The sequence below is a fragment of the Pelodiscus sinensis genome, chromosome 1 (assembly GCF_052426305.1).
Source record: "Pelodiscus sinensis isolate ZL-2025 chromosome 1, ASM5242630v1, whole genome shotgun sequence".
In the NCBI taxonomy this organism is placed as follows: domain Eukaryota; kingdom Metazoa; phylum Chordata; order Testudines; family Trionychidae; genus Pelodiscus; species Pelodiscus sinensis.
Window position 1 is genome coordinate 259,180,290 of NC_143052.1, and position 16,547 is coordinate 259,196,836.

A 16,547-nucleotide genomic window follows, 5' to 3' on the forward strand; every position below is an offset into this window, starting at 1 on the left:
AATGAGCAAAGAATTCAGAAGAAGCAGCAGAGTGGATCATATAGTGACAGCAATAGCAACAGAATGCTGGGACAGAACAGAGAAGGATAAGCTTAAAACATAACAGTGGAAAGAAGACTACAGAGAGTAAGCATGCCAGCCATAGTATAATATACAGTATAGAAATAGGGTTAACGAATATGAATGCTTGGGATAATAAAGATGAATGTCTGTCGAATGGTAATATTATGTATAAAGTTTACAATATTAAGATTGCTGTCTGCATCCTGCATATGCTGCTCTGTGGATCCCAACATCAATCTTGAATTGTTTCTTTCCATGGCACACAGCAGGGCAGGCACCAAGAATTCTTGTTCAAAAATGAAGCTAATAAAATACTGTAGGATCAGCTGCACTGTGGGCATAAGGCTCATCACAAGAGAGGCCGGCATGCTTTCAGGCAGAGAGGAGGAGCACAAAGTTTACTAGACAGCTGAAAAACAGCAAGAAACATCCTTGGAAGCCTATGGAATGATTTGACAGAAAAAACTGCATCATGGGGCCATGAGCCTCTGTCTGGGGGGGGGGGGGTTGATTAATCACCTGTGAAGCTGTGCTGCCCTGCAGTTTAGAGGGTACACTGACTAAGAGGTCAGCAAGCCTGCTAACAAGGTGGGGCAAAGGGGGCGATTCAGAAGGGCCTGGAGCAACCAGCCACTACTACTGCAACAGTGTCCAGAGCTTCAGGCCCTTTAAATTACTGCTGCAGCCATTTCCCGCATACTCCAGAATCCTAGGAGACATGGTCTGGGCATTGCTGAGGGCTAGCTGTCCTAGCTCTGCCCCTTCTGCCCACAGCCATACCTCTTCTGGGAGTGTGGAGTCACTCCCTCCCCACCTTGCCCAGAGGGTCTGTCAGCTCCCCTGGAGATCAGACATTTTTAACTCCATGAAAAAAGTGTTCACCCCCGAGCAACTGGTTTTCTCCTTGTCATTTTTCTGTGTGAGTTCATCCAAGAGCACAGTGATTGTCTGGCTTCACCCACATAATTGCCATAATTGCAAATGAACCACAATCAATCCATACACAATACAGAACACAGGTTTTAGTGATTTTTTGACAAATTGTTCAGAAAGGACAACTACTCAGTGTATTAGTAAATAAGTCCTGAGGCAAAACTGCACTTAATGGAGAAATAACAACTGATTTCAACCTCTCTAGATGTCTGACCAAAGCAGACAGAAGAGCAGAGAGTTTAAATGTCAAATTTTGAATAATTTCTTTCTAGATAAGATGCCATGGTAGCAGCTGAACACAAATGTGTAATCATAGTTATCAGAAGCTACAGACCTTGCTTATCTGTTTATTTGAAAAAGCTGTGGAAATGTTCGGTTTTGACCGCGTTATTCCCTTACCGCTCTAACATTTAGATGCTATTCATGTTTAGTGGTAAAAATATACATTGTTTAGAAGATCTATTAATATTAGTTTTATAGTTACAAAAGTAAGCTTTATTAACTGCAGGATTATTCAGTATCAAAAGCACAGAAATATTTGCTTTATTTCTGTTGTCTCTGATTATTAGAAAATATTGGTTTGGATACCAGCTGTCTAAATTATTAACTAGTGCTGACAATAAGAATTATTTCAGCAGAGATAACAGATATAATATATATAGAAGATTCCATCTCAACAGTCATTTGTGAGTTGTATATTAGGAAACTACAACACTAATAAAGATTTTTAAATACCTGTTACTAATGATATCTAGGGCATTGATCCAATACTAACCATAATGGGAGAAACCACTAACCCCAGCCAAAGTCTGAAAAAAATATCTGGAAACAATGAAAAGGAACTGTCTCAACTTCTCTACAAGTAGCCAGTAGTACACAGGAAGACAGAAAATGGTTGTTCCCTTCAGAGACAGAATCGACAGCGGAGCAGTTTTAAAAACATAATTTAGTTATTTTACATTTCCACATAAGCAGCTGCTGTATTTACCATGGGAATACTGTATTCTCATGACTAGGATAAGAGGCAGTCCACATGGTAGTGGATGGGAGGTAAGGTAGTCTGCAAATCAATCTCGGATGCACACTGAAAAGTTTGAGAATTAGAGGTAGAAATTACTTGATTGTTCACACACAGAGAGAAAAGCCTGATATGTTATTAATGCTTATAAAAACAGATGATAAACAATGGACTTATATTAAGCAACAGTGGTGGCTCTTATAAAAAAAAAGTTAGCACTGTTCTGTTCTAGTCAGTTCAGGTTCTTAAACTGTGCCTACCATTGTGCTATCTCAGCACTTTAAAGGATGCATAGGTCTTCCACACAATTAGCTTGAGTTGACAAAGGCACCAAAATTTAATTGCAGTTCTATCAATACAATAGCGCATTAATTGTTGTGAGAACCAGTAAGTAGGATTATCATATGATTTCAAAAAAATACCGAACACACTAGATCTCAGATGGGTGGTGGTGGGGGGGGAGACGGCTGGCCAAGGGAGATGGGGGGGAAAGGCCAGCGGGAAGCAGGGCTGGCCGGGAAGGGACTGGGGGGAAGCGGGGCTGGCCGGGAAGGGACTGGGGGGAAGCGGGGCTGGCCGGGAAGGGACTGGGGGGAAGCGGGGCTGGCCGGGGGGACCAGCTGGCGAGGAGCAGGGCTGTCTGGCGGAGATCGGGGGAAGGAACTTGCTGGCGGGGAGCAGGGCTGGTGGGGTGAGGAACCGGCCGGTGGGAAGCAGGGCTGGCTGGGAGGGGATTGGAGGGAGCAGGGCTGGCCAGGGGGGAACCAGCAGGTGCGGAGTGGAGCTCATTGGGGGAGATCGGGGAAAGGAACTAACCAATGGGAAGCAAGGCTGGCTGGGAGGGGTTGGGGGGGAATGGGGCTGACCAGGGTGGGGGGAAAAGCGGGGGAGAAACAGATGGCAGGGAGTGAGGCTGGCCAGGGCACACTCAGATCCCGGGGTGCTGCACGGTCCTGGCAGGGTGCACGGGCAAGTCTAGCCCCGGGGATTCCATCCTGCCCCGGCTCCACCCCACCCGCCTCTTCTCTACTGTGCAGTTGCATACTGCCTGGCTGGTAAACATGCTCACGCAGTGTGAGCGTGTCTACCAGCCAGGCAGTACACAACTACATACTGATACTCATGATAATAATAAAACTCACTTAATTAGAAAATACCGGACATTTATATGTCCAGTATTTTCTCAATTTGTTTCCCGGACAGAAAGCTCAAATAACAGATTGTCCGGTTCAAAACCGGACACCTAGCAACCCTACCAGTAAGTCTTACTCAATTAACTGGCACTTGCTTCAATGAGATTCCAAGGAATACAGTGTAGTATCTCCTTGGGTCACTGTTAGGGGAAACAACCAGGGATTTTACACCTTGCCAGACACACAGGCTGTGTCTACATTGGGATGCTAATGAGACACTTCGGAATTGCAAATCCACGGGGGATTTAAATATCCCCCGCGGCATTTGCATTTACATGGCTGCTGCTTTTTTCTGGCTCAGGGTTTTTGACGGAGAGAAGCACCAGTCTAGACGCGATTCTCCGGAAAATAAGCCCTTTTCCGGAGGATCCCTTATTCCTACTTGAAAGGAATATTTAAATCCCCCGCGAATTTGCAATTCTGAAGTGTCTCATTAGCATCCCTTTTCCGGAAAGGGATGCCAATGTAGACACAGCCACAAAGTAAGAGAGAACAGATTGCAAGCAGCATCCTAATCAATGTCCTGCAAAAAGCAGCAGATGGTGCCAGAGAGGATCCTATGCTAGCTGAAGCAGCTAGTTTCTCCGCCTCTCTTTCTCTCACACAGAATACAGTGCTAGCAATTCTCTTGTCACTACCCAAAACACTTTGAGAGTGATACCAGCTTGGCCTAATAGCTAAGCCTGTAAGTGCCTTCTCCTCTCCATGAATCAAAAATGGAAATAATCCTTGCTACTGGCTCCAGCTCCCTTCCTCAGGGTAAACAGAGGTGAAAAGGAAAAAGATGGCAAAGTAAAATATTCACCTATGGTTTCAGCAGGCATTTATATATCTATATCTACATACATACATACGCATGCCAGTGCTAGGCACATGCACTCTCCCTTTAAGAACAGAGCACATGCTAGCAAGACATACAGGTTGCACCTTTCTAGTCCAGCATTCTCTGGCCTGGCAAGATCAGTGGCCCAGCATGATTTTAGTTAGCCGGATGTCCTCTTAACATGGGTGTGGCGGCCTATGTGTGGCAAGACCATTTTTGCCATCCAGCCTGGGAGACCCAGCTGCCTGGGAGAGAAGTTCACTCACATCCCCTAAGCCCTGCCCCTTCCTATCACTGCCCCACCTCTTCCACCTCCTCCCGCAAGGGTCGCAGCCCCAAGGATTACCGAGGAGGGGAGAAACAGCAGCTGGTGTGGGGCAGAAGCAGGAATTGGGGAAGAAGTACAATGGAGGGAAGAGGGCAGGGAAGTGGCAGAAAGGAGTAGGGATGGATATGGACATGACTCCTGGGACACAGGGAATCCTGGGCCAGATTGTGAAAATGATCTGGACATAGATGGCCTGTGGCCCTTAAGTTTGAGATCCTGTTACTTAAAGCCTTATTCCCTAGACTCCTTAGACTTTCCTTCTTTTCAACAAACAAAACAACCCAGCCAACAGTAGAGTCTGTCCATGTATCTACCTACCTACCTATGTGTACAGATGGTGAGCTCTTTAGGGCAGAAACTGTTGGAGTTTTTGTGCATGTCTTTGTATAATACCACACACAATGGGGCTCTTCCTATGATATCTTGACTGTGGCCACTAGGTGCTAAGGTAGGACAATGCCACAAGAACAATTTTTAGTGTGGAAGTGCTGAGCTGCACCTCCTCCTCTCCTTACCCTGTCCATATCCCTCACTGCTCCAGGCTGGAGACACAGACAAGGGTGGCTGCAGAGCCTGGTCCAATTCTCAGTGCCCCGGGGCCTGCAGCAGAGCTGCTGGGACCACAGATGCCAGTAGAGCCCCTGGCAGCTGGGATCCAAGGAGACATCAAAGCCAAGACCCCTGAGACAGACATGGGCTGGCATCTGGGACCCAAGTGTGGGGTGAAAAAATCTGGCAGTGCTATAGCATTCCCCACATCCGTAATGTCTTCACCTAGTAGTTCTTTTACTCCATTCATAAGGAAGGGGAATAATAATAACTAGTCATGATTAGTTCTTTTACTCCATTAATAAGGAAGGGAAATAATAATAACTAGTCATGATTAAGGGTCAAATTCTGAAGTTTCTACTTTGTTTTAACTTAGCCTTGCATAGGCAAAAAGCCCCATCATCATAAATAGAATTTTAGCCTAAGGACTTCTGGATTTAGCTCTAAATGCTCAGTCATTACATTTATCATGCTAGAAAATATGTGAGAACAAACCATTTCATTCTCTTATTTGTGATCAATTCAGCTCTCGCCTCATCATACAAATTGTCTACTGATAAAAGGGACAAACACTTTTTTGACACATTTGGTAATCCACATTGTTAGGCCCATTAAGTATATTATACATGCTCTCTCGCGCATATGTGCACGCTTGTACACACAAGGATACAGATGATGTTTTAGCAGCATTGTCAATTCTTCTAAATATTTCAAGCCACGGGAAATGTCCCTGCTCATTTATCCATTATTTCAGGAAACAAAAATCTAGTTTTTGTAAAATGACTACATTTTACAAATCTAATAGAGCATAAAGTACCATTGAAATGTAAAACTGCATTCTTTTCAGTCCCTTATTCTATGCTGATGCATTTCATTGTATTGAATATAGTCTATTCTGTTGTAAAATTAATGGCTTACTTTCTTCTTTCTTTCTGGCTGTAAAACTAATGTCTTACTTTCTTCTGTTGGTCAGTGTTTCTTCACTGTCTCTTGTAGACATCTTCATCCCTTGACTATCTTTGTTCTGATCTGGAGACCAAACTGGGGACAGCGTCGGCTTTCTCAGAGGATGACCACATATCTTGTTTACCTAAAGACAAAGAAGCCATGTGGGGGGAAAATAAATAAACAATGCCACCAGTTTAGAATAGTACAATACCTTACCTCTTATGTTAACTTTGATTAAAACCCTGATTGTATGAAGAATGAAGGCCAGACCTCATGGCCATATTAGGAAGGTTAGCTAGAGTTCCAATGAGTATGGGGGTGTTCAGATCAACTATCCATATTTTATGTACCCAAATTCAGCAAACAAGAGTGTTAACTGCTTCCATTATAAATACAAATGGTGACACACAAAGAAGGAATGAGATACCTGGGTGTTCTCAAGTAGGAAGCTGTCATGGCTCTTTCCCCACTATGGCAAGATAAATGCAGAAGTGGGAGCCAGCAAGTGTACCCCAAAACCTTATCTACCAGGCTTTAGTATAAAACTTCCCCCAAAAATCTTAAAACCCTAGATTTTAGGGATACAATCTCTGCTGCCATCACCCAAATTAATAAAGAAACCAGGGGAGAGACCATTTGGGAAAATCTCACCCCTAAAGTAAAAAGCAGGGCACCACCATTAATCAATTCCAGGTTAATAAAAGGAAAAGAGAAAACTTTTATTATCACCACACTATTCCTGTTGCAAGCAAAACGATTAGTTGGAAAAGTAACAAAATAATATAATCATGGAGAAACTCCATGGGCCTAGAACTTAGTTACAAAGGGAAGCCAAAACATTTTTTTAAAAATGCACAGACAGCAGATCCCATACCCAAACCATAAAACAATGAAAAGGATTTATCTAAACTTTACCTTCTTACAGAAAGTGAAGAAAGAGTCTTTTCTTGGAGTGAGACATAGTGTCTGTCCCACTCAATAGCTGGAGAGAGCTGCCAGAACAAAGGAGGGAAAAACCAAAAATTCCTTTGTCCCAGTTTGAAATTCCTACCTACATTCCTACTGGCCACTCCACCTGGCTAGGTAAGGAACATAGGTAACCCCTTAGTCCCCAGGCTGCTGGCTAACCCTCATGATCACGACAGAAGCATTCATCAATATGTAATTAATTGCATTTTTCCAGAAAGATCTACACATTTAGAAGACTCAGTATCCTATCTAATACTAAGGCTATGTCTAGGCTACAAGCTTCTTTCGAAAGAATCTTTCTAAAATGCCTCTTTCGAAAGACAGCATCTAGACTACAAGCAGATTTTTCAAAAAAGCGAGCCACTTTTTCTAAAGAGAGTCTAGACGCTCTTTTGAAAATGTATAGTTTGCATTCAACAGTGCCTTTTTTTGAAAGAGTACTTTCCAAAAAAGGCGTTATTCCTCATAAAATGAGGTTTATCATGATCAAAAAAACTGCCGCGTTCTTTCAATTTACTTTCGAAAGAATGTGGCTGCAGGCTAGACGCAGGCTACTTTTCTCGAAAAGACCCTATACTCTAGACACACCCTCGGTATCAGATTGTTAATTCAGATACCTGATAAATGCTGGAGATAGCAACTTAATCTTTTTCCATTTCAATTAAATTTGGAATATTTAAAAACTATAATTTCTTTATGAGTATTGGATCAATATGTTCAGTGCAGTTACTATATCATACAGGGTACACCTACACTGCATGCCTATTTTGAAATAAGCTATTCTGGAATAGTTATTCCAAAATAGCTTATTTCGAAATAACAAGTCTAGACTGCAGGGAAACCTAATGTAGACGTGTTCTCTCGATTTAGAGCCCCAGGAGGCACTGGGAGGGAATAATTTAGAATGGCCCTGGTGAGGGCTATTTCGAAAGCAGAAGTGGAGCATTCACATGTGCCTTATTTCAAAATAGCTATTTTGTAATAGGCATTATTCCTTGTAGAATGAGGTTTACAGATTTCAGAGTAAGCCATCCATTATTTTGAAATAATGGAATAGCTGTGTAGATACTCGCATTGTTATTTCAACACTCGTTATCTCGAAATAACAGTGCCATGTAGATGCACCCACAATGAACTAGGATGAAGACTTGCATTGATGTTTTGCAAAGTGTAAGTTTAATTACATCCATATAGATAATAAAATCTATTTAACACCAAGGAAGTTAAATTGCTCTTTGACAAAGATACAAATACATATGCTGAGACAACTTGCTATCATGCTCAATATTGCTTCATTGTCCTCAAACATCTCTCTTTATCCACCTGTTGTCTCTTGTCTTATAGTTAAATTGTAAACGTATTGAGGTAAAGATCATCCTTTGGTTTTCTTGTTGTTGTTTGTTGCTTGTTATGTATTTGTTTATTGCCTAGCACAATGAGGTCATTGCCTAGGGCTCCTAGGTGCTATAGTGATACAAATGCAATAAAACAGTAATAATATGAACCCACATCTTCCTTTAATAATATTTGGCACTGTTATCATTTTAATATGACACTGTTATGACATCATTATATCTCATATTCCTATTAGTTACTGAGATACAAATTATGGCAATATATATTTATTAAATAGAAAATATGCCATAGTAAGAGACAAACTCTCAATCAGATATCATTTGAGTCCTGGTCATATAACTTGCATGCACCAATGTATTATTGAAAGACTAACATAATCTCTCTATATATACATAAAAGATTTTCCTGCTGGGTGACAGAATGATGTCATCATGCTCTCAAGCCAACGTCAACATGCTCACACGCTTTCAGGCTGTGAAAGTGAAAGCAGCCGGGGAAGGAGCTGGTGAACATAGGGTGCAGCCTACTAGTATGGGAATGATTTAAGCAAGTTCATAAAAAAATGGGAAAGGAAAGGAAGAGGGACAAGAAGCCCCACTTTTCACGATCCAACTTCCAAAGTTGGGACACATCCAAACTTCCCCACTCCTCACAAAACAGTACCATGGCAAGTAATAAAATATTTAAAAAGGGAACGGGTCCCTATTTTAGGTGGAAGGTTGTGGGCAGATTTTCCTCTCCTGCAATATAAGATAGTGAGCTGAGACCTGCTATTCCTCTCACTCATGAGAAGGGTGAATCTCCTGATGATTCAAGGTTTAAGGACTGAATTCCTCACTAAAAGGACCATACCATTTGTTAAAGATTTAGAAATCTAAGACTATTAAATTAAATATTACCATACCAGGATCAGATACGCTTCTTTTTGTACACACTACTGGATAACTTAAGACTTTTATAAATTGTACTTACTTAGCTCAGTCTAAAAGGCAAGAATCAGAAAAAGCCTTCAACTGCAATGAATAGATTTTTTTAGTAAAAGACAGTAATCTCTTTCCATAACTGGTATTCTTAAAGATGTGTTCTTCATGTTCATTCAACAAAGGTGTTTGAAATGGACTCCCCCAGCAGTATCCATAGGGGACCAGCTCCAGCATGCTTTGGAGTGGTGCACACATGCTGTGCCATCATATAGGGTGCTGCCAAGCCTCTCCCTCCTTAGTTCCTTCTTCTAGGAAACTCTGACAGAGGGGAGGAGGGTGGGAGGTTGAATGGACATGATCAACACATCTCAAACACCAGTTCCAGAAACAGGTAACTGTCTTTTCTTCTTTGAGTGCTTGCTCATGTCCATTCAACATAGGTGACTGCAACCAGTATCTGTAGAGGAGGATAGGCATTTAAGGATATGCAGGCAGCAACACAGCTCTGCTGAACACCTCATCATCCCTGGCTTGTTGTATAATGGTGTAATGGGACGTGAACATGTGCACTGAAGACCACGTTGCCACTCAGTAGATATCCTGAATAGAGACATGGGCCAGAAATGCCATCGATGAGACTTGAGCCCTGGTAAGATGTACCCTCACCAATGGAAGCAGCTAGAGATGATCCACTTGGAAATCCTCTAAGAAGAGACTGGAAGTCCCTTCATATGATCAGCGTAGGCCATGAAGAGCTGTGGGGATTTATGAAAGGGCTTTGCTCTCTCAAGGAAAAAATAAGTGCCCATCTGATGTACAGCGCTTGAAGGCATCTTTCTTAATTGGTCTTATAGGGCTTAGGGTAGAAGACTGGAAAGAAGATATCCTGACCCATGTGAAAAGCTTACACCACCTTGGGCAGGAAAGCCAGGTGAGGTCTAAACTGTAACTTGAAGACTGTATACGGGCATCCCAATGTCAGGGCATGGAGTTCAGACACTTGCCTGGATGACGTAATCAAAAAGTTAACCGTAGCAGAAAAAAGTGAAAGGGTCAGGAGGCTAGTGGCTCAAAGGGAAGGCCTGTTAACCTGGATAGAATGAGACTGATACCAAAGATGAGAATCTGATACCAAGATTTAGTGCCCCTTTTCACCTGCAATAATCTCCAACTGAGCTCCCGAGTACAATGTATCTTAGGGTTTGGCTTTTAACATTTCTCTTCTTAGTTAAGCCACAAGAGGGAGCACTAGGATTTAAATAATATTTGCAATCACTGATCATGCTTTTACAGTTTGTGTGTTTACAGCTAAGTATTTTATATTAAACTTCTGTTTATATGCCCAACTCAAGGGCTTCTGGTGAAAGTGACAGAGAGAGACAATGTAAGGGAGAAACAGATACTATGTAGGTATATCAGTGTGTGAATGAGAAACTAACTTTTTAAAAAAAATTAAATCAATACAGAAACAGAAAACAAACAAAAAATTATGAATTCAAAAATAATTGCCCGTCATGCATAGTACAAAATGCCTTTTCAATAGACAGCTGCTGAATAAATTGATCCAAACTACTGATAATAGTAGAAAATCTGATCTCCAAATGAAGGCATAAAACCACTACAAAGAAAAAAGAAAGAATATTGGCAACCCCAATACCTAGTTTACAATGGGTTTTTTTAATGTTTCTTACTTGTCTCAGGTTACAGTTATTTGTTTTTACAAATAATAAGTAAGGGTATTTTTGCCTTACTGTCCTTTGATTTTTTTGCCTACTGTCATCATCATCATGGCTTGGCTTCGCAAACGAAGATCTAGGAAGGAAATCCACGTCTTCTGCAGGCACGCTGGTGGCTGATGAGGCCTATGCGGGACAGGCAGGTCCTGCCACAACGGTTGCAAATATAGGTCTGATCTGGGATAGGTGCTGAGGGGTCACGGTTCTTCTTCCTTCTCCTTTTGTCCTCCATACAGGCCCTGCGGGTATCTTCAAAGAAGGAGGTGGCCTGGTGGACTGTATGCCGCCAGGAGTTGCGATCAGCTGCTTGTGTTGCCCACTGACGGTGATCGATACAACAAGCAGTGAGGGACTTCTTCAGGGAGTCTTTGTACCGCTTTCGTGGTGCCCCTATGTCGCGGTAGCCAGGGGATAGTTCCCCATACAGCACAATCTTGGGTAGGCGGTGGGTCTCCATCCTGGCAATGTGCCCTGCCCAGCAAAGCTGTATCTTGAGGACCATGGCCTCGATGCTGGTGACCTCCGCTAACTCGAGGACTTCAGTGTTGGCGACGAAGTCACTCCAATGAATATTGAGGATTGTGCGGAGGCAGCGCTGATGGAAACGCTCGAGGAGACTCAGGTGACGACGGTACGTGACCCAGGACTCAGCGCCATACAAGAGAGTGGTCAGCACAACAGCTTTGTAGACACTGACCTTCGTGTCTCTTTTGAGGTTGCTATTGTTCCAGACACATTTGTATAGTCTGCCGAATGCACTGTTTGCCTTGGCCAGCCTGTTATCGACTTCTTTGTCGATCTTGGCGTCAGACGAGATCACGCACCCCAAGTAGCTGAACTGGTGGACAACTTTCAGTTCTGTTTGTTCGATGAAGATGCTTGGTGGATGGTGCTCCTCGTGCGGTGCGGCGGGCTGATGAAGAACTTCAGTCTTCTTCAGGCTGACTTCAAGACCGAAGATCTGAGCAGATTTTGCGAAACAAAATGTAATTTGCTGCATAACTGCCTCTGTGTGAGCAAGGAGGGCTGCATCGTCAGCAAACAGCAGCTCCCTGATCAGTTACTCCATGGTCTTTGTGTGGGCCTGCAAACGCCTCAGGTTGAACACGCTCCCGTCGAGACGAAAATGGATGTATACGCCATCAGCATCGTCGAGGTCCTCTGTGACCTGCTGGAGCATCATGTTGAACAAAATGGTGAACAGTGTGGGAGCAAGAACACATCCCTGTTTCACGCCATTTGCAATAGGGAAAGGCTGCGAGAGGTCGCTGCTATGTCTGACTTGTCCAAGCTGGTCTTCATGAAGCTGGATGATCATGGTGAGGAACTTCGGTGGGCAGCCTAGTTTTTCCAGGATTTTCCAAAGTCCCTGCCTGCTCACGGTGTCAAACGCTTTTGTCAGGTCCACAAAGGTGACGTACAACGCTTTGTTTTGCTCCCGGCACTTCTCCTGAATCTGCCTCAGGACAAACACCATGTCTGTGGTTCCCCGGTTGGCTCTGAAGCCACACTGTGTCTCTGGGAGGTGATCTTCTGCTATCGCGGGTACCAGTCTATTCAGCAATACTCTTGCGAGGATTTTGCTGGTGATGGACAGAAGTGTTATGCCACGATAATTGCAACAATCTGACTTCTCCCCTTTGTTCTTGTACAGGGTGATGATGACTGCGTGACTTTGAGGTCATGAGGGAGTTTACCCTGCTCCCAGCAGCAGACGAAGAATTCATGGAGTTTGGTGTACAGTGCTGGGCCTCCATTCTTCCATACCTCAGGAGGGATGCCATCAACTCCTGCAGCTTTACCACTCTTCAGCTGTTCAATGGCTTCCTCAGTCTCTTGTAATGTTGGTGCCACATCCAGTTCAGTTTTCACTGGTTGTTGTGCGTTGCGGTCAATCTCTGGTTCTTGGACTGAGCGGCTAGCATTGAAGAGGGTGTAGAAGTGCTCAGACCAGCGGTTCAGGATAGAGTCCTTTTCAGTAAGCAGTTCTTTCCCGTCTGCACTCCGCAAGGGGCTCAGGATTTGGTATGAGGAGCCATATACTGCTTTTAGAGCTTCGTAGAATCCCCTGTAGTCGCCAGTATCAGCACAAAGCTGAGTTCTTACTGCAAGGTTGGTCCACCACTCGTTCTGAATCTCTCGAAGCTTGTGCTGGAAAGTGCTGCATTCCAGGCGGAAGGCTGCTTTTTTGTGTGGGTAGGATGGTTGGGCCACGTGGGCCTGGTGTGCTGACCTCTTCTTTAACAGCAGCTCTTGGACTTCTAAGTTGTTCTCATCGAACCAATCCCTGTTCTTCTTCGTGGAAAATCCGAAGAACAACGGTTTTGATCAGAACGGTTTTGATCAGAACAACGGTTTTTATACGATCCCACAGCTCGGTTCCTCTAGCCTGGATCGTAGGCTCTCCTGGAAAACTGCCTTGACCACGGCAGACTGAAGGCTGCAGACTTTGAGCTTCTTACTCGGGGCGCCACCTTTCCTTGGTTTGGGCTCAAAGTGGAAGCTGAGTTTGCAGCAGACAAGGCGGTGGTCTGTGTGACACTCGGTGCTGGGTATTACCCTGGTGTGAAAGACATCTTTTAGATCACGCTGGCGCACTAGGATGTAGTCTATGAGATGCCAGTGTTTTGACCGAGGGTGCATCCAGGTTGTCTTCAGACTGTCTTTCTGCTGGAAGATAGTGTTGGTAATGGAAAGCTGCTGTTCCACGCAGAGTTCAAGTAACAAGCGTCCATTATTGTTGCAGCTGCCCACACCATGCCTTCCAAGTATGCCTTTCCAGGTTTCCGAGTCTCTGCCCACTCTGGCGTTGAAGTCGCCCAGGATGACAATCTTGTCATCAGCTGGAACATCCTGCAGAAGGCTGCGTAGGTCGGAATAAAACTTGTCTTTGTCAGCAGGGTTTGCCTGGAGAGTTGGGGCATACACACTAAACAGTGTGGTGTGTTGCTGGTCACGAAGTGGTAGACGCATTGAGATGATGCGGTCAGAGTGGCCAGTTGGCAGGCTTGCAAGCTTGATAGTGATGGAGTCCCTGACCATGAAGCCGACACCTGAAAAGCGTCTCTCTGTCGCTGGTTTGCCTGACCAGTAGAGGGTGTAACCTGCGCCATGCTCTCTTAGACTGCCTTCCTCTGAAAAGCAGATTTCACTGAGTGAGGCAATGTCAACATCCAGCTTAGTGAGTTCGTGTGCAATTAAAGCGGATCGTCGCTCAAGTCCAGTGCCGTCGTCTGAGTCTAACATGGTTCTGATGGTCCAGCATGCGAGTTTAAGTCCTTTCCCACCTTTTAAGGCGAGTGGGATGCGCCGTTGAGTCTTTGATATGGTTCAACTGCATATGGAGATGCCCGTTGACTGCGGTAAGCCAACTGGGGGAGGAGACGAGCTTTGTTTAGGCCACCTTTTCTAGGCCCCTCTCCGAGTGGAGCAAGCAGTGCTGACCACAAAAAAGGCTGCTTGGTTGCTCAGGGTGCTGCCGAGTGATGTCGTCGTCTCCAGGTCATCATCAGACGACCACTAGCGCCTGAGCCGCCTACATGCAGGATTGAGACTGCGGCTGCCAGTGTCATCTTACACCTGCCGAGTTCGCCCCTTTCTCATCGCTACAGGACTTAGTGAGACCGGGGGGAGTAGACGTGAGTATTTCCTTCTTGCCTGTGCAAAGGAGCTTTCAAGTGGAGTGCAGTGTGCGCAGAACTGGCTCCACCCTTTAAACCCGGGGTTCAGCTGCCATGGCCTAGCAAGCTGGGATGGTGACAGCAAGGTCCTCGGGCCGTAAGTTTTACATCAGAGTTTCCCTCTCCTAGGCAGACGGCCTTCCAGGGCTGAAGAGATCCACCTTCCCTGCTATTTCAAACCATAGCTGGTAGGCCATAGCCGCAATCCACAATAACGAAGTGGCACGCCTTGGTCCCAAACACTTGGCCGTTGGGTCCTAACGAGACCCTTCCGCCCTGGCCGGTGACTCCATCGTGAGAGTTCATTCGCCCAGTGATGCAGGGGGTGATGTTTACACTGCATCACTGGGCGAATGCCTACTGTATTTTACTGTTAAATATAGATTTACAAACATATCTGCATTATGCCTTGAAAATGTTTTGGTCAGACATTGTCCATTTTAAAAAATATACAGTCTCCATTGTGTCTTGAAAAGGACATAAAGAAACCTCCATAATCAAATGGTGTACAAACACATATGTAGAAATAGCTTCATGAAGAATTTTCCACTGGAGATGACTCGTTCTGTTCTCAACTGGATGCTTGTATGCAGTTTGCTAGGCTGGCTGACAGGAGTCTATCATCAGATGCTGGCTTCCCTACTACATCAGGATAATCAACCACTAATCGAAAATGACAAATTTTTACCACAAGTATGTACAGCAACTTATGGACTGAGTTGGTACAAGTGAAAATGACCCCCTGAAGGCAAGCAAGCTGCCAGGCTTGTCAACATCCCAATCCTCAGCAGGAGCAACAGGCAAGACAGAAATGGCTCTCTCAAGGAGGCAACTGTCTTGCTTGACAGTACTGTCCCTCAGATAAAAACTGAGAAACCCCAGTGAACAGAATGAAAACTAAGCTAAGGTATTTGCTGAGACCAACATAAAATTAGTCAAATCAATTAAATGCATCAGTGTCATTACATCAACCGCAGTAAAAGAAGCTATAAGATTCATAGAAATGGAGCTAGGTATTCTCATGGCAGGGTTATAAACAAGAAGTTCAGTTGGCAGCACTGGGCACTCCAACTGTGGCCATAGTTTTAAAAAAACAAACCTTAAAACATCTTTTATACAAACCAGATAACACTTCAAAATTCAGGAACCCAAGGTTCAACACAAAATCAAACCCCCAAACTGTTACTTTTTACATAAGAAAAATCAAAGGCTAATTGCTTCCAAGGAGCAGGTTTGTCCACAAACCGCTGCTGCAGAGACTGCAACCAAAAAGTAGCAATTCTGCTCAGGGGGGAAAAATTGATGAGATGTTGACCTCCTTCTACAACAGGCAAATACAAAATACTCTGCCTCACTCATGCCAGAAAAATGTCCAAATGAATCTTCGGAACTTTTTCTAAGAGTGAAAGGGTATCCAAACCAATACACTCATGCCACAACATAGAGGCAATTAAATCATTAACTAGGGCTGTCAATTATTTAAAAATTAATTACAATTAATCATAGTATTAAACCATAATACAATACCATTTAAATATTTTAATATTTTTTTAAATTTTCAAATACCTTGTTTTCAATTACAACACAATACAAATTAAGAAAGGACCTGAAATTGAGCTTTCATCAGTGGCTAACTTTGCTAGCCAAGAAGTCCTACAAAAGATATTTTTTACATTTCAAGCTCATGTGCAAATCAGCATCATGTCCCTGAAATGCTTTTTCAAGTTCTTTAATCCTCAACTCTAATCTCCAGCAAAGACCTAGAATTATCATGTATTGTAGCATGTAATGCTCTGAGAAAAATTCTAATATTAACTTTACCCACCTCGCATTATTGCCTCAAGGAGGGGCAAACATATTTTGAGGCAAAAAATGAACATCTGATAGACGATAAGTGTTAAAATGCCAGTATGAATGCATCTTACACAGATAGAACAGAAATAAGACTAAACCTTGATCTGAAATCCCATTAGGGACAAGAAAACTAGAAAGCAAAAGAGATGAATAATGAGTAAAAATATAAAAGTG

At 43.7% G+C, this 16,547-nt stretch overlaps 1 protein-coding gene across 3 annotated transcripts in view; it reads right to left on the reverse strand.

The window, feature by feature from the left end:
- The window catches only part of GPC5 (glypican 5), a 935,733-nt gene that overhangs the window by 759,263 nt on the left and 159,923 nt on the right, over positions 1–16,547 (reverse strand). For all 3 annotated transcript variants that reach the window (XM_089775428.1, XM_075918825.2, XM_075918827.2), the window contains exon 4: positions 5,864–5,997. In XM_089775428.1, coding sequence (XP_089631554.1) covers positions 5,864–5,997 — 134 coding nt within the window. The remainder of the gene's footprint in view (positions 1–5,863; positions 5,998–16,547) is intronic.